Genomic DNA, 19,743 nt, shown 5'->3' with positions numbered 1-19,743 from the left:
TCTTTTCTTTTCTTTTGTTTTGTTTTTAAAGTTTATATATGTATGTAAGAATGTACGATGTTGTTTGAACTTAAAATTGCTTACTGATTGACTGGTGGTGGGCTTATCATTCAATTATCGTAAATTATAGTAAACCGATTTAATCATTAATATATATATATATATATATATATGTATATATATCTATATATATGTACATCCAAACAAATTGGCATTAACTAAGCGCAGCCGTTGGCAAACTGACCAACAACACAAGTCATATCATAAGTAATTGCCATTATTGAGGTCAATTGTTTACATTGGTTAAGTTTTTATGTGGCAAACATATTTGATATACAATATACAAATTGAATTGCTCCTTAAGTATGCATAACAATTATAAAAGTATTAACAATCTTGTTGGGTAAGTACAAAAATTAACATTAATTCATATACAACTTTTCAAAGCGCCAACTCAACTCATATTCATATTTACTATATATATATATATATATAAATTTATATATATATATATATCTTCTTTGTGGTTAGCCTAATTTGCTGGCCTAATTTACATACATATTAAGTAGTTGTTGTTTTTCATTTTTTTTTTGTTTTTTTTGCACTCATAATTCATTTGAAGTTTTGCATCTTTCACATGCCATTTGATATTATTAAAATATATATGTATATATACTTTCTTTTGTATAATTAGGTATATATAAGTATATAAAACTTAAAAAGAATTTAACCAAAAAATAATATTTGTTGTGTATAGTAAAAAGAGTAAAAATAAAACAAAGTTAGGTTTAAAACTTGTGTACTTTTTTGTTTCTTATTGTTACATTTGTTGTTGTTGTTGTAGTTGTTGTGTGGGTTTGGTTGGACTGCGGAGACAGGTGTTGGGGTGGGCTACAAACATAGAGAGAGAGAGAGAGAGATACACAGAGAGTGAAAGAGAGAGAGAGACACAGGGGGAATGCTGAGGTGGGTGGTTTGCTGGTTCCAGTTGCTGATTTTTGCTCAACACATTGTTGAATTGCACACGTCATTTTTGTTGCTTTCTTCTTGATTATTTCTATTTGTTTTCATTTTTCCTTTTGTATTTTTGTTGCTAGGCAGCTAAACCTAACCCAGATCCTCCTGCTGCTGCGGCTGCTGGTGTTGGTTCTCCTGCTCCGCCTCTGGCATGCAGTCGGACACCTCGCTGTGCATCACAATCTCAATGTCGCCCAGCTCTGCGGCCGCCTCGGCCTTAAGCGTTGCATCCTCGACCCGCGACAGCTTTTGCAGCGTGTGCAACGTGTCCTCGTTGATGGTGTGCTCCGGCGAGATGTTCTCCTTGAGCTCACGCTTCAAACTCAGTGGCATGTGGACGGCATTGCCGCATTCGGGCGGCGCTTGTGACTCAACCACATTGCTCAATAATATGGGCGATGTTGTCATGGCAGCAGCACTGGGATTGACATCCAGCTGTGTGCCAATGGCTAAATTGTCGCCACTATTATTGAACGAGAGGTTCTGACGGAACACCTGCTTCTTAAAGTCTCTCAGCTGTCGTGACGCTGTGTCCAGGAATGAGCTGCCCGCATCTGTTACAGCTGCCACTGCTCCAACTCCACCTCCACCCGCTCCTGCTCCGCCGGCTCCGGCGGCTGCTGCTGCTGCTACTGCTGCGACTGCTGATGCTCCCGCTGTTGCTATCAGATTGCTGCCACTACCACTGCTGCTGCGCAATGGCGGCGTCATTTTGCGCGTCACGTTGACATCACCGCTGCCGCACGCTGCTGCATTTGTTGCTGTATCTGCCGGAGTTAAAATAATTACGTTAATTAGTCAATTTCAACTGATTGTTTATATTTTTTATTCTGTACTAACTCTGTGCGTTTGTGTTCGTGAGCTGCGATGCTGCCGAAGCAGCATTGCTTTTCGATTCCGGCGATGAGCTGCGCTGAAACATGGTGCTCGGATTGAAGAGTGTCAGCAATTTGTCCACCGTCGTTGGATTGGCAATCCAGGAGGCTTTGCGTGCACGTGTTGTTGGTGGTTGTGGTTGGGATTGCACCACCACAGTCGGCGCTGTATTTGTTGCATTGTTGTTGGTGGCAACGGCCGAGAGCGCCACACTGGCAGCCGATTCTTTGGTCAGCGTTATATCATTGTCGCCAAACACTGCAATGGGGCAACTTTTGGCAGCAACAAGCGGCCCCAGATCCGAGCTGCTGCTGCACGAGCTGCCATCGGTGACATCCGAGTAACTGCTGCTGCTGTTGTTGCTGCTGTTTGTTGCACTGGATGTGGGCGAGGTGCTGCACGAACTGGATGATGTGCTCGGCGAGTTTGGCGACAGCTTTTGGGCAGCAGCCTCGTCGCCATTTGTACTTGGTTGGTGGTGTGCGTTCTCGTTGTCGTTGTTCTCATCTGTTGCAGCGGCAACGGCGGTGGGTGAGGGTTCAACAATCGTCACGCTGCTGATGGGCATTGCTGTTGTTGTTGTAGTCGCTGCGGTTACTGGAGATGCTGCTGCTGCTGCTGTTGCTACTGTTGTTGCTGCTGTTTCCATTGCTGCTGCTGTTACCGCAGTTGTTGCTGTTGTTGTTGATCCTTGTGCCTCAGCCAGCTGAGCGGATTTGCGTGCCGATTTGAGCATCGGTGTGGGCGGCAAGTACATTGGCGGCGTCAGCGGATCCTCATAGATGCGCGACACATGAAAACGAGATCGGGGCGACACCGACAATCGCTTGACGGTCTGCACGGACGAGGTGACCGATGCCATCGATGGCAACGAACTGGATGTGGGCAGCGGCAGCAGCGCATTCGGGCTGCTCTGGCTGCCACTGGCACTGGCACTGCCACTGCTGCTGTTACTGTTACTGTTGCCCGGTATGGACATGCAGCTGCTGCTGGCCAATCGTGGCGCTGTCGTTGTCATTGTCATTGTCGTCGTCGCCGTCTGCGTCTGCGTCTGTGGCGGCATTTGGGCCAGCGGCGATGTTAATGGACTGCTAATTTCGCTGACACGCGACACATGAAAGCGGCTGCGATTGGGCGAGGAGGACGGCGATATCGTGGGCGGACTGGGACCCGGCGAGCGCAGACGGGCATTTGTCTTGCGTCTCGCCTCCAGTTTGGCAGCCGGCGTTGGCATTGCGGTTACTGCCAGAGCAGCGGTCACAGTGCCAGTCGCTGCGTCCACCAGCGGTCGGCTGTGGCACGTCAGCGAGATTTTCCGCGAGCCCAAGTAGTAACCGCCCCGACACCGATTTATATTGTTGCTGCTGCTGATGTTGCTGACCTTGCCATTGCTGCTGCTGCTATCGTTGTTACTGTTGTTGCTGCTGCTGTTGTTGCTGTTGTTGTTGCTGCTGCAGCCAACGCCCACGTTCGCCGCCTTCTCCGCCAGCTCCAGCTCCTCCGCCTGCATTTTCTCATTGCGCGAGCACATCAAGCGCACTGTGCCCAGTGCTCGCGTATAATCCAAATGCGCATCGCTGCCAATCTGCAAGAGCGCAATTAACAAGCCAATGGCAATGGCAAACAATATGCACCAAAATAACAAGCATTAGTTTTCATTTATCAATTGGATGACAGACATACATCATAGCATAGCAGCATACCTCATACAATGTATCTGTGTCTGTGCACAACAACCGAAGGCAAACATTTTTGAATATACTCAAAAAACAAATATATATTTTCAGATTTTATTGACTGATTTTTAGGCATTTGTAATCAGTTTTATGCAGGGTGTGTCAAACCGTATTGAAATTCAGAATCGCTATGATATTCAGAAACTAATTTTGTAATTTATAAATAATAATATCAACCTGAACCGGATATTAGTTATTCCGTAAAACATTGTCGCTGCTATACGAAAGCTTATATTCAACATTTTTGATGGCTCCGCTTAGGTTTTTGATCCTTATCATGAATAAATATACCCATCTTAACTGGGTTCAGAGTATAACAAAAAAAGAACAATGATTTCTAGGCATTGCAGATCATAGTTAATTTTCATAAAATATATAAATAAATATAAAATATATTTTCACAGAGTATTCCAAGCTTTTGTAATGGATCACTATAAAATGATTGGAAGAATACTGGAATCTTTACCAGCATTATAATTGCAGCCTAAATTTGCCTCGGTTTGACATCTGGTTCTAAATTAAATTGAAAATATTTTAAAGCATACTTTTCAGGGCTTCGGAAGTATAAAGTTTCCTGGAAAATAGTTAGCTATATCTGATAATGATATACGTATAGTATAATAGCAAAGTATATTTCAAAAATATTTGTATTTCTTTATTTGTAAAAGACATTTACTTCAGTTATGCGCCTGTTTCAAAAACACTAGTCGTATGAGTAATAATTTCAATTGTGCTCAGTTCTTGTGGCTTTGTTCATTTTTATATTATTTATTTTGTAACTTTAAAGCTAGAGTGATTTATATGTTGAAAACGCAGTTGCAGCAGCTGCAGAATATTGCATTGTTAGCTTTGTTAGCGGTTCAATAAAAAAAAACAGTGTTTGTAGCAGTAGAAGAAGCAAGCCAAGTTTTTCTTTTTGCGATTATGCTTGAGGGCGTTAAAGGTAGAGAGACAGGAGCGAAATCATATATATATATATGTATATATATCAATTTAAATATATATATATTTATATATATATGTATTCTATATTGCGAGATGAGATGGGATTTTACTTACGCTATCCTGGGACATTGGCGTTGGCGGTATAACATTTACTATCGGCACTATTGGCAACTTTTGCGATGGGGGGGAGGAGAGTTGATAACAATAACAATAACAGCACGAAACGAAAATGATACAATTAAAAATCAACAATCAACAGCAATCATCAACCACAAAACGCACAACTGTACGCGACTACAATATATATATATATATATGTTTAATCAGAGATATTTAACCTAATCCATATGGGCTTTTGCCCAAGTTAATAATGTCAATTACACAGCTGATTGCTAATTAAATGCTTGCACAATTAAATACTTAAATGAGTTCAAGTTTGACTAGCAGATACCCTGCATTTAGCTGATAAATACCTAGTTGGCTTGCTGCTTTAATTAGTTTGCTTAATGAAATTGTTGCAGTTGGTCAGTAAGTTGTCAAAGCATGTTCAATATTAATGTGAAAATTATAGCTTTAAATTTGTGTATTTTATTGCTAACAGTAATCGATTTGTATCGAAACTGTGACAGTTATCGATATATATATATCAAATGCAAGACTATACCTTTAAAATTATGCGTTATATTGCTATCAGATATCGATTTGTATCGCAATTTTATAGTTTTCGAATGACTTAATTTGATATGCTACAATATGTTAAATAAGAACTTGTATTCCAAATTTGAAGTCTCCATCTTTTATGCGACTTATCTTACAGACAGACAGACTCGACTTTTGATGCTGATCAAGAACAGATTACTTTCTGGGGTTGCTGATACTTCCATCTGCCTGTTATACACTTTTGCACAACTTTACCCAGAGCATCATAATTTGTTAACTGATAATTTCGGATCTTAAGTTGTAACTCGGTTTATTCATTTCAAAACTGGAATTCAATTGGCTTATGTAATTGACATTTGTAAATGGAATAAATGAAAAATTGAATAACTCAGCCTCAACTCGTTTTCTGGCGCATAGTTTCATATGGCGAAGCACAAACATTGCGGGTTTTGAAGGGGGGGTTTTAGAAATGGGCGCATGGCGCATGGCGTTGAAGAAGATCGCGAGGATTCGTGGCGTTCGTCGTCGAATGTGTCCATTTTGGATGACTTACCGTTAGACGCTTGGGCTCATCATTGATATCGATTTGGGTGACGGTCTTGTTGGACTTGAGCACCTCGGCGATTATGTTCAGACTTTCCACCTCCAGTTTATTGTCACGTATATCGATGCGCTGCAGTTTCCTGTTGCCACCAAAGGTCAGAATGGAGGCGAGCGTCTCGATGCCCTTGGCGCTGAGATGGGCACTCTGCAGGCCCAGCGTCGTTAGGGCTGTGTTCTTGGTCAGGCTGTCCTTGATTGTGGCCACAAAATCGTTGGACAAACAATTCTTGCCAATGTTCAACAGCTCCAGCGACGAGCTGCGCGACAACAGTTCGGCAATGTGTGGTCCACAATCCTTAGACAGATTATTGCTCCACAGGGCGAGCGCCTTAAGGCCACTCGGTGGACGATTTGCCGCCTCCAGTGTGGCATCGACCAGATGTCGTCGCGAGAGCGTATCGTTTTTGGTCAGTTTCTCGGCGAGATGCGGATCAGCGACACTGCTCGTGCTGCCATCCAGCGAATTCTCGCTGCACAAACTATCCGAGCTCTGGGAGCGATTGCGTGTCGATTGGTTGAGGTAGGCGCAACTGGATTCGGTGCGTCGCAGGCCGCTGCTGACGCCGCCCGGTGATGTCGATGGCGGCGGCGGTGTGGGCGTTGGACTGGGACAAGGACTGGCGCTGGGCTCCTTCTCCTTGGCATCAATCGTTACCTTCGACACCGCCGCCACCGTCGTCGACGTCGACGGCGTCATCGTTGCCACAATTACTTCTGCTGTCTCCGGCTTCGGCTCTGGCTCAACTGACGCTGGCGGCATCCCTGCCTCCTCGGCGACGAGCAAACACTCGGTTGACTCACTGGCTATAGTGGCCGTCTCAATGGCCATCTCTTTGGTCAGATCGTCGAGTCTCGTGCTCTCCAGCGACACGGACAAGCTACTGAACTCGTCGGGCAGATGGCGACTAATGTCACCCTCGGAGGTGCTCTCAAATGCCGAATACGTGCTGTGCGTATCCTCGAAATCATCGCCTGCCTTCGCATTCTTATTCATGTCCAGTGGACGTGAGCCACTTGGGCCCGCATCGATGCCATTGATGCAGTCGCTCTCCTCAGCGGTTACCTCATAAATCGCTGCAGAGCCGCTCGAATTGGCGCCAACTGCTGCCGCCTCCGGTATTTGGTTTAATACAATATTATTATTATGTTTATTGTTGGTGTTGTTGTTGTTGTTATTATTAATATTATTGTTGTTGGTATTATTGGTGTTATTGTGGGAATTAGCATTGTTGTTATTCTGTACACAGGTTTCATTGGGTTCAACGGTTTTAGCCTCTGTTGAGGGAGTAATATCTGCAAAAAGAAATCATAAATCGTTTTTTAGCAGAGCATTTTTGTTTAAATATTGCTTCAAATCAAAATTCTATTCAATGAATCTATTTTAATAATATTATCCAAATAATTTACACACTAAATAAAAGTGCTACGATTTTTCGAAGTATTACAAAAATACGGCAGCTATTTCAAGCAATTCTCAAATTTCTATATATATTTATAATGATTTATGGATCTTATATAAGAACTTTTAAGCTCTTTTATAACAGCCACATTTATAGTTATTATTCCTATTTAATTGGCACAAATCTGATGTATTTTAATCAAATTAAAATATTTCTTGTAAACATTTTGACTTATTTATATCTAAATAGTAATCTACTTCGAAATATATATAAAAATGCACAATCTTTATCCTTGGACGATCTAAAAAGAATACATATATATACATATATAAATCGGGAAAGTTTGTAAATTTTGATCTGTAAATACTGCTGAAGAAATTGTAGTTGATGCTGTTAGTATTTGTTTAGATAAAGATAATGTTGAGAAAGAAATCAAATTGGATAAGATTGCATTCAAATCAAATTTACCACATAAGTTGCGTTCATTTTGGGAACTTTGCTGCTGCTGTTGTTGTTGTTGTTGTTGCTGCTGCTCTTGTTGTTGTGGAGTTAGCTGCTCCAAGCTTGGACTGTCCAGTGTTGCTGGCATGTTGAAAACTTCCGACAACTCTGTTGTGGACTCATCCGTTGATGTTGTCGCTGCTGCTGCTGTTGCTATTGTTGCTGCTGCTGGATTTTCCAAATTGCCAACAGGCTCACAAATATCATTGCTGTTCTCACTGATGTCCTCGGAGCAGGCGGCGGCTAGTGTATCGGTGGATATGTTGGATGTTGGCTCCTCGCTGCTGCTATCACTGTTCATGGACAGCAATTTGCTCAGCATAGATTGACCAGTCGCACTCGGATTGCCGCTTCTCAGAGTGCGCACCGTTTCCTCGGTATTGTCATCGTCCGCATCATTTTCCACATCCACCAGGATACCCACAGCTGGCTCACTGCCACTGCCCTCTTCTGCTGTGGTTGCCAAACTTGCCAGTTGCTCGACGGACGTCGCCACAACTTCAACGACATCTGATTGTGTGTTGGACGCGCTGGCATGCGATTCAGATTGCATTAGGTTGCTGCTGCTGCCGTTGCTGCTGCTTCCGTTGCTGCCATTGCTGTTGCACTGATCACTGTGGCTTGGCATGGACAAGGACGACGCTGATGTCTCTGCGGGCGACATGGGTTCATCATCCTCAATGGCCTGGGTACGCTTCAGCGGCAGGCCACTGCGTCGTTCAAGTTCTGTGGCCTGCATGATGAGTGCCTGCACCAGATACATGACGCCCTCGTCTCGTATATTGTTGTTGCTGATGTCGATCAGCTCGATGGTGTGATTGAAGCGCAACATGTCCGCAATATGCTGGGCATCGGTGCAATCCAAATCATTGTAGCCCAGCCACAGCTCCTTAAGTATTTTATTGTGGTACAACTTGCAGCCTATAAAACAAAAAAAAAAAAAAAACATCACAAAATTAACTGGCGAAACAAGGCTAAGGAACAACAACACTCAGGAGCATGTTGGGGACGAGAAATTGAAAAGTAATCCGCACCCAGATACTCACAAAAGCTAGTGAGTGGTGGTCCCTTGAGGCCGCAGTGCTCCAGCTTGAGCGTGTGCAGATTGGAGGTGCTCAGCGCAATACCCAAATTCTCGGCACCCACTTTCGATATCTGATTGCCCTCGGCATTGAGCAGCTGCAACTCTTGGCTGCGCTTAATCATATGAGTGCAGTGGCCCCAGCCACGAAGCGTCATCTGCTCCTTGTTGTACGAGATGTCCAATTCATTGACAGCCTCATAGTAATCAATCATCTCACACAGCGCACGCAGGCAGCTCTCGTCCAACGGGCATTCGGAGAAATCGATAGCTTTATATTGGATCTGAACGTAATGGAAAAGACATTAACAAAATTTCCATTTTGCATATTGAATAAGAGAATCATACCAGCTTGAATATCTCCTCCAGCGGCTCACAGTCATTGGGCGTCAGCTGAACGCCCTTGAGGGATAGCAGCGGTTGTCGCATCAGCTGCAAATCCAAACCACTCAAATGCTCCATGACAATTTGAAGTGGCTGGGTGTGATGCTTATAGCAGGACTGCACATACAGCTCAGTGATCTCAGCAATGCTCGACACCTGATAGACTGAAACAATCAGAGAAAAATGTGAATAGAGATGAGATGATTATATAAACCACAATTTGTGTCTAATATTTATAATTAAGTTGTAAAATATATTTGAAAAGCAGATGTTGTCTAATTTTTAATTATTATGAGGCAATATTATGCAACACTATTCAATTTTACTAATAATAACCTTGCAACGGGTATAGTAATTTTATTGTAAAGCTTGTCTGCGACATGACGAAAAATTAAAACTAACGGACTACTTTATTATATAGCTTTTAAGGGAACAGTCAATTGTTTTATACATAGTTTAATGTATAGTGACTTGTATATTGTAAGGGTATATAATCTTTGGGGTGCCTAAAATACCTGTTCATTCTTTGTAACTTTCTAATTTAAGCAATACTTTTGTAAAATACAAAAGCACTTAAACCTAAAGTTAGCCACTTATGAAACAAAGTACAAATAACATACTCGGCTTAATTTCTTGGGAATATACACACAATATCTGTATAATTTTCAATTGCTTGGGAAATTTAAACATATAATTTATATTTGCCGCACGCGCGCACACGTCATAGCTGGAAGTCTCTATGCTACAGCAGCGGTCAAAATAATAGAAGTGCTGCTACATAAAATATATAATATCGGCTTTTGTCTAATCCCTTTCATATGCTACTCGATTACTTTGGTTATATTTTATATATTTTATTTTAGTTATTTCTTTTTATATCTCAAGGCCCTAGCGAAAATAATTGAAATATTGAAAACACAGCTAGTTCATGATTAAAATAATATATTATTAACTTATCGACTAATTTTAAAGCTTCAATCTGAAGTAAACATCCTATTAATATTATATTATTAAAAAATAATTAAAGGTATTTATACTTTTAGTATATCGTAATATTGTTCAAAATTTCCCTCTACCTTTTTTTGTGGCATTCAGGGTTGAAACTGTTGGCAATCAAAATTCTTAGAAAAGGACCTTTGCCAAATTCAAATGCAAAGGTTAAAGTTTATCAAGAATAAATTTAAACTGACCATTAGCTAAATGAAGAAGTACAAATCCGAATTCGTATTAGATGCAAGACTCTGTTGCGAAGCAATTAATAGTGAACTATTATTTTCACTGGACAAATCCTGATTTGATTAAGACGTCAGACTTTAAATAAATATTGCCAAAATATACAAATGCAAAACACAATTAACACAATTAACAAGTAATTCTCTCTATGAATGATCTACTACTAATTTTTTGACCGGAACTGTGCACATAATACATATATATATACATATATATATATAGGCGAGGCAGCTGATCAAAATACCACAATTTGTGATCAAAAATACATAAAACAAAAAGAACATTGGTTGAGTCAATAAACTGTCCGACGCTTCCGTTTGTCATGCAATGCGACAATTTCAAAGTAACTACGTCGAAAATATAAAATTCGAGAAAACCAATATGGCTCAACTTCTAGATACCACGTAAATATATTAAAATGTTTTTGAATTAGCAAAGCTTTAGCAGTAAAAATCTTCAAAATGAAAACGTTTTGTGTAACCGAATAGAAGAGCTAAGCAAATGCATTTGTTCTATAATTTTTGAATGTCGCTTAAATTGAAATATAATTTTTAGCAGTACTAGCCACATATATGATTGTCCATCTTCCATTACAGTTAAAGATATTGGACTTCTCTTTGATACCAATTTGAGTCCACATTTGGTGATGGGGTCAAATCTTCTCTATTCTTTGCTATTGATCATGTATTTAATCTACTCAGTATAGAAACTATCAAGAACTAATTGAGCTGATTCTTTGACTGGATTTCGATTCTTATTATTTCGTTTTTTTTTTTTAGCTCTGTTGTCTTTCTACAAAAGATATTCATCTTATCTAACAGATTGTCTTAACTTTCTGTTCCCAATATAAAAAAATAAAAATAAAATAATTATTATGAAATAATATTGATAAGTAAATAAATAAATAACAAATATAACCCTGTATACATTTTAGCTATAGCCAAATAAATAATATTATTAATTAATTAAAAATAATAAATATTTAAGTAAAGATACTGCCATATAATTTTTCTCTATAGCCAAAAATAAGTAATAAAAACTAAATAATAAAACAAATAAAATTGATAATATAAACATATGAATAATCGGAAATAAATATACAAGTTTACAATTTTCTAGCCAACTATTATTATATATTTATTTGAAAATGTGTATAAATAAATACTAATAATAATAAAATAATAATACTAATTCAATAAATAAATATACCCATTCATAATATCTTTTCAATAGCCCAAAATACTCATCAGCCATTGAACAAAGTCATGGAAACATTTGTCACAACGAGAACTTGCCCACAAATGTCTGGCAAATATTGCTCAAATATGGCAAATAAAACGAGCTGATTGCGAGTGCGTATCTCCCCCATAATGTCATCAGAAACGACAACAACATCTTCATCACGACGATGATCATCTTGAGTGGCAGAGTGGAAGCGAGGCAGAGGGGCAGAGTCGGCAACGTATAGACGACATAGACAAATGGTCCGCAAATGTCAAAAATGAAATTGCGGCATTTCCAAACGATTCTGTTGCCTGACACAAAATTATCATCGTGAACTTGTAATTTGCGACTTGAGATGACTTGGACATGCTCTGGATGTCTATCAATATTGTGCACTGGGCACAGTAATAATTTCTAGCTAAATTTAGAATATCGTTGTGATTACTATAATGCTGTGTGACAATCTGACAGTGAGCGGCGGCTATCCAAAAAAAAAAAAAAAAACGAGAGAAAATCACTTAATAAACAAACCAGGGCAAATATCAATACTAGAAATATGTATTTATTTCGTAGCATTTGCATAAGTAATCCACCAAGTATAGTTTTTGTATCGAATTTTTGCTTTTTTGCTTGCAGAGCGGAACCGTTCGTTGGGGGCGTATCAAATCGAAGTATATATTTGTATCTAAATATATATATTTAATTTGAAGATTTCTGGGCGACAAAGTAGCGAAGAAAATTGTGCCAAATGCCAAGTGCATTCGAAGACATAGCGACAAAAAGTTTTAAAAATAGTTTGCTCACATATATAGTTTTGCCTCTTCCTTTATGAGAAATGTAAACAGATTAATCTATCATCGCATTATCTAGCCATATAGATGGCAATTAAATGATACAGCAACAACATTTAATGCAAACACAAACGGCCCGAAAAATGAAATTGTCGCAACATTTGAATGCAAAAACAAAAGCAATTTTTTTTCTTTATTCTTTTTGGCAATCATTCAAAAGCTGTCCCATATACATCTCAGTTTTCATAGTTTTTGTCTGTCGAGACGGACATCTGTTTAATGAATCATTAGCGCTCGCATGCTCACTAAAAACAACGATTTCTGAGAACTATTATTATATATACGTATATGCTTATACTACATATGTGATATGTATATATATATATATATATATATGTTTTTTTTGTGCACTGGCAGACATGTTGACGACCGGCTTCCACTTTTTGTTGTTTTTGGTTGTGTGCTTGCTTTGAGTTAATGGTAAATCATTTTTCAACTGATAAAATATTTTCCATTGACAGCCGCCACAACAGCTCGAGAGTGTTTATTGTTTGTTTGTAATTCTTTTCATATTTTTTCCTGGTTATTAAGTAATACTTATTATATAGAATAAATCGAATATAATGAAAGTCATTAAGTAATACCGTATTATATGAAATTAATCTGATATATTTTTATATATTTTAGCTATATGCCTTTAGCTAGCTACCGTTTCGTATACTCATTAAACATATTGCATCAAGGGTATATGCCACATAAAAAATTAGACCTATATGAAAACGGGAGTAAAAAATGAAATATGCGCAAACCAAATATGAAAACGAGATGAAAGCAATTCTACAATAGCCAATGCAAACCGTAAACAACTTAAGCATGTGAAAAGATTAAGATAAAAACAAAACAAGTGAGAAGAGTGCCGACTGGAAGATACCCTTAACTCAGCGGGTAATACAAAAAAACCTGAGAGTTTCTTATCTGAAATTAATGATATTTTTACAGGTTATAAAAATTATATAAGCAAATTGAATACTGAATTATAATGCTATATCTAAAACAGTAGCTGTGTTGCTATCAGAAATCAAATTGGAACCGATACACACGAAAGTGGGGGAATTATCGATAAAATAAATTAAAGTTGATCTGCATTTGGTATACGAGAATTTATATGTCAAATTTGAAGCCTTTAGCTCGTCATTAAGCCATTTTTACCCATTTTCAATGCGTTTATATTACAAAAAAAAAAATAAACCAAAAACAATTTTTGCTAATAAACAATAAAAAAAAAAATACGCTTCAGTTAGTAATTCGTTATTTTTGTGGGCCTCTTATCTTCACACCACTAAGATAATATAGTTGTATTTACTTAAATTAAACAACAAACAGCGTATATAATATGAAATAATACGAGTAGCATAGCTTCATTAAAAATGCCTGCCTTAAAGTATTTAATGTTTTTGCTTCGTTTTTATTAGTCAGCATTTGGACTGGGGTATAAATGTTGGATAAATTCTAGATAAAAATGTGTATTTTTAAGCGTATTGCAATTTTAATAAGTGGAAAAACAAATTAATATATAATAATGATTTATTTATAAACATATATTGACCCTTATGGGGTCCACCGCTATGGAAACGTGAGGAAATCACGCGAAATATATTAAACCGAAGGCTGGATTTTTAGCAGGTTGTAAGCAATAAAGAATCAACTGCTAATGCACAATGTTTCAATTATCGATCGATGGAGAATTAGCTCATCAACATTGGTAACAGCAAAGTAAAAACTTGGAAAATGATTCGTGTCTGCAGACAGCTGGAGTGTGCGTGTGTGTGTGTGTGTTGGGCAATTGGCGTATTAAATGCTTTTCAATTTTTTATTATTCTATTGATTTTTATGCGTTATCGATGAAGGGGGCAAAAAAAAACAAGAACAACACCAACAAAAAACAGCAAAAAATCAACAACGAGCAAATTCTCAAAAGCCGCAACAAAAAAGCGAGCAAAAAAAAAATGGTTCAATTAAATTGCTGTTAATTTTCGGCTAAACATTTACAATATCGACAATTTCGAGCGTATGTATCTCGAAACTTGTTCTCAGCGTTTGCCATTTATTGAATTTTGTTTATTTTATTTTTTTTATTTTTTGCTTTTGTGTTGGCAACAACCTTCGGCAAAAACAAAATGAAACTCAAAGCGCTGACTGAGAGAAAATACGCATTCAGAATGTATATCGAATGAGAAAAAGCGGTTCGAACTAACATATTGGCATCGAGTCGATAATTTATTTAATCAGAAGCCAGCGTAGATGAGCACGTCAATTGAATGCTTAATTAAACGTGTCCAGATATCTATAAAAAACAAAGCGTAAGCTTTTCAATAAAATGTCGCAAGTGATTCGCACTAAACTGGCTTATCGGTGACGATTTGTTTGCTCGGAGAAAACGAAATACGATTATCAAATTAATCAATGAGATACAAGAAAGTAGGCTAAAATCAAGAGTGTTCGATTAGGTGATCTGTTAAATATATATATATATAAAGTTAATTATGCAATTCCAAGTGATTTCAATTGTACAGAAAATGCTTGATAATCGTTTGTTCCATTGGATGTTCCTTGTCCGATCTTTTTTAAATTTATAATAAACCAAGTAATATTTAAAATTCAAATCGATGACTATATCTTTGTAGCTATCTATATTTAGGTATTTATTGCTATCGCAAATCGATTTGCATTGATAACCTTATCCGATCTTTATGCAATTTCCAATTAACAATAAGCCTGGGTAGATAAAAAAACTCAAATGGAAAACTACATCTTTATGCATGTATTCATTGTTTAAGGCTAATATTGCAATCAGAAATTGATTTGTATCAATATTACCGAATCGGAAGAATTTATCGATAACAAATAAAATAAACTCCAAATGTGAAGTGTCCAACTCTTATAGTCGTAGACATATGATCAATTGCTAAATCGACTCGGCTTTTAAAGATGATCAGGAATATATAAGCCATATGGGGTCGCTAATTGTCTGTTATACGTATTGCATAGTTTTGCACAACTTCATTATAGCCCATGATTGCAGAAATCATTATTAGCTGAAGCGTTTCCAAGTTTCAGAACAAAAGTTGGTGGTGCCAAAACAGTTCTTATCGTGTTTATTGATACGTTTGTGGCTAATCAGCCTGGCAGGTCAGTTGAGTTGAGTGGCGTCAAATATAGTGCCTCGTCTCGTTCATCATTGTTAAACATTAAATGCAAAGAAAATTGCCATAACGAATGATATACGAGCGATTTAATGACACAAATATGCTGCGGTCGTCACAGCGTGAAAATTAATGAGAAATTATGCATTTCACAAAAATAGAGCTCAACACATTTTTGGCATATTTGGGAATTGTTTCCGCATAAACAAAAGAGCGCAATTTACAAGTGACATTTCAGCTAAATGCAAAGATTAGCAATTATTTATTTAATTTTTGTGTTTGTGTTTGCTGATTTGCTTTATTATAGGCTCGTTTGTTTTCCTTGCTTTACTTTGCTTAGCCTTAGCTTTGCCTTGCTTTGCTGGATTTGCTTTAATTAATTACAACGAAATATACATTAATCGAGCTCGTGACATTTTTATCATCTTTCATTAGTATGTTAAGTGCTACACATACAGACACACACATATATAAATATATATATATATACACAAATACATATGGCGCATTTACTTTCAACTTCTTCAGCAATGCGCTGAGTATGCAATTCTCATGCAAATACAACAGTATTGCACTTATTTGTACAATATTATTAATTACGCAAGTAACGCTCTAGTTCAGTTTTATGAAGAACATAATTTTGTTTTCACTGTTATCAATGAGAAATAAAACAGGGTCTTTAAATTCAAAGGGATCGAATTAATTTATTTTGTCTACAAATGGATTGTTTCCCCATTAATCGACATTCATTTGCACATAAGTAGTCTTTTAACGTATTGTGGAGCTGACTCCTCTTTGTTGTAAAGTGACGGCGATGACATCACACATTCTACAAATTATTTACACCTACAACAATCAAAGCAAAGGCAGAAAGCAAAACGGAGAAAAAAGATGAAGAAACACAACAGTAAATCTTGCAAACAAGATGTGTATAAACAAAGACAAGAGACGATTTTAAACAAATACAATAAACACACACAAATACACATATACACATACAAAGTCGTATACATATTAAAGTATTTACACTCAAATGTATCAATATGCATGGCAAACACACTCGTCGAGCAAATCGGATTCGTTTCCACAATTTATTGTATTTACGGTGAGAAAACAGATAGCACTCGGAATGGCAGACATTAAGTGTGCCTCCAACTGGAGCCGGTAACAAAATACGAAACAGCGAGAGAGAGCAGAGAGAGAGAGGGTGAGCGAGCGAGAGAGAGCAGAGAGACAAGGCTTACTGAAAATGAGCGCAAATCTAAATCGTAAGCAGCGATCCGTTGCCGAAACTAAGTCGAAACTGAGTTGATACGTTGAATTCGCTGTATCTTATCAGTGATTCTGGTGTTGTGGTCTTTATCGCTGGCAAGTAAGAAAAAAAAAACATATTCCAACTCAAGTGCGAACGAATAACAAAATCAAAGGCAAACTATAAAAATAACCAATCATCACTCACACCGCCACTAACAATAAAAACGACGACATAAACTCAGTAAAAAGAACACAATTAGACAAATAATAATATTCCATGTAAAAATTCAAAACAGGGTGTTAATCGCAAACATTTCGAGTATTTTGTGGACTTATTTTGCATATCTACTACTCAATGGCTAATACAATTTATGTTTTTTTTGAATCTTGTTTAAAATTTGTCAATTTTTATTACACATAAATTTGTTATGCACATAAAGGGGCAACTAGAATTTAAATTATACACGAGCGTTTCTGTAGAATTATATTACCTTGAAAAAAAAGGGTGGCAACGTTTTCGCCCCACGCAATTGCCAATTGTCAACATGATTGAATTGTGCGCATCGCTTGCAATGTAGAAGTACAAAGGAGATAGAAGGAGAACACACACACACACCAGCAAGCACACAAGAATCGTTCAAAATGTATGGGTCTTGACAACAATCATCGTCATCATCATCATTGGCGAGTACTGCGTTCCGTTATTCAGACTCAAAGGAAATGCAAAAATATTTGTGCGCACTTCATTGAATTGGCTTTTTCGCCATCCCACCAACATTCTACCCCCTCTCGCAATATTTCTCTCTCTCTTTCTGTCTGGCGTTCTTTGTTTTTGCATGATCGAGCGTATTTATTTTTTATAAGAGTCCTTTTCGCAATGCAGTTCATCTTGTTCAGAATACCTCTCTGCATGCAATTCAATTAATCTGTTTGTAATTGAAATAAATGACAGGAAGTGCAATTTACGACATGTGTCTCAAGTGTTTGACTTCCGTGCTTGCACAAACAAGTTCCCCCAACAATAATATGTGAAATGCCGCAAGACCGAAAAGATATCTGAGTATAGCCCATTCTAGTCAAAAAACAAAAACAAAAAAATACACAAAAATTTCGCTTGCTAGTACATTTTACAAGCTTCGATTTTTTGACAACACTGAAACACTTTTCAAAGGCATTGCCATTTTGAGTCAAAAACAATATTTAAGATAGCAATGCATGAAAAAATTTCGATTAAACATAAAAAAAATCTATAAGAAAATAGTGGCACAAATTAAAGACGGTCAGAAACATGTTTAATACCACTAAGCAGACATTTTATTATATATTATTGTCTGCTTAATTTTTCCAGCTCTATCCACTATTGCGTATATTTTTTTTTAACAATTATAAATAGCATATATATATATATATATATATATATAAATAATATCAGAGGCTACAATTCTCATCTTTTTTCTGGCTTACCTTTTTCCCATGGATTGGTCGGCTCGAGATATCCGGTGACGAGCTCCTTATCACTTTCCGGGAATGAGACGCGACGCGGCATGGCGGCTGCCTCATTGAATGCGCTATCCGAGATTTTACGTTGCAACAGACTGGGCGTTGTTGCATAGTAAACGCTGCTGCCACCGCTGCCTCGACTAGTGTTGCTGGTATTAGAATCCGTTGAGCCTGTTTCGCCGCTTCGATTGATGCTCGGATTGGATGCAAGCGAATCGGTTCGCCAAACGGCGCTCTGTTTGGCGCCGTGATAAATTCTAATTTTCTGTTGTTGCTGCGTACGCATCTGAACATCGAATGCTGGCTCTGCCTCCGTCTCTGCCACTACATCGGTTTGTTGGGACAGGCTGGCAACGCTGACGCCATCAGCTGTTGTTGCTAATTCGGTGAGCTCGACAGCAGCTGACAGCGTCAGCGGCAATGGCGTCGATATATTGTTAGCTGTCACTGTCATTGTTGCCGTTGTTGCTGTTGCTTGACCCTCAGCTGATGCTGTTGTTGTGGATGATGCTGCTTCTGCTTCTGTGGTTGCGGGGGCGACAAAAGCAGCGAATGTTTCTTGTTCCGTTGCACTCACTGCTGCTGTTGCGTTTGCGACTGTTGTTGTTGGTTCTATTGTCGCCGTTGCGTTCGCAAGGTGCGTTGAAATTGTTGGCTCCGTTCCATTGCCAGTTGTTTCTGTCGGGGCCATAATTGCTGTTGTTGTTGGCGTTGATGTTAATGTTGCTGCTGCTGTTGCTGTTGGCGCGTCAATTTCATCGATTGTGTGCAACATGGCAACTAAGTTTTATTATTAATTTTGTAGCTTTTAATGTTTTATTTTTTTTTTTGCTTTTAATTTCTTTTTTATTAATTTGTTATAAATGTTATTGGAGTTTGCCTTTCTCTTTTACAATCTTTTTCTTTCTTATTACGTGCACATATATTTATTTATTTTATTACATTTTGTGTTTTGCAAATGCAAATCAAATTTAGAATATGTATGTATGTATTTTTAGGTACGCATTTGGTCATCACTGAATAAGATATTAATTAAAACGTATGAATTTATTTTACTCTATTTCTAATCAGAGTATTGCACGCACGCATATATACACACACACTAAAGACTTTCCTCGTCAGCAACACAAAATTTTCCATGTAAAATGTGTGTTTCAAAACAAAAGCCAAACGAGAAAAAGACAAAAAAAAAAAAATAAAACAACATCAGCGGCATTGAAATATAAACGCGGTGTTGTTCTCTCTCTCTCTCTCGCTCTCTCGCGCTCACACTCTCAACACAAGCGAACGAAGAGACGACGCAAAAGAGAATGGCGTAAAAACATTACCTAATTG

The 19,743-nt window shown here is 37.9% G+C and overlaps 1 protein-coding gene across 3 annotated transcripts; it reads right to left on the bottom strand.

Moving 5' to 3' along the window:
• Window positions 1-1,085: 1,085 nt before the first annotated feature.
• LOC6567026 (serine-rich adhesin for platelets) lies at window positions 1,086-19,222 on the bottom strand. 3 transcript variants are annotated; one of them, XM_032739650.2, is made up of 8 exons: window positions 18,373-19,222; window positions 9,168-9,367; window positions 8,773-9,103; window positions 7,706-8,659; window positions 5,788-7,130; window positions 4,689-4,745; window positions 1,858-3,478; window positions 1,086-1,784 (listed from the first exon to the last, which is right to left on the bottom strand). In XM_032739650.2, exons 1-8 carry the CDS (start codon window positions 19,181-19,183, stop codon window positions 1,108-1,110), a joined length of 5,994 nt encoding a protein of 1,997 aa, XP_032595541.1. In that variant the 5' UTR covers window positions 19,184-19,222; the 3' UTR covers window positions 1,086-1,107. The 3 variants fall into 3 exon arrangements, with proteins under 3 accessions (XP_032595541.1, XP_032595542.1, XP_032595543.1); XM_032739651.2 differs by having other exon boundaries at window positions 8,785-9,103; XM_032739652.2 differs by lacking the exon at window positions 4,689-4,745.
• Window positions 19,223-19,743: the final 521 nt, after the last annotated feature.

This window comes from Drosophila grimshawi, unplaced genomic scaffold, assembly GCF_018153295.1.
Source record: "Drosophila grimshawi isolate 15287-2541.00 unplaced genomic scaffold, ASM1815329v1 contig_1377, whole genome shotgun sequence".
NCBI classification, from domain to species: Eukaryota; Metazoa; Arthropoda; class Insecta; order Diptera; family Drosophilidae; genus Drosophila; species Drosophila grimshawi.
The sequence above is the reverse complement of the archived record's forward strand: the minus strand, read 5'-3'. Positions and strand labels throughout refer to the sequence as shown.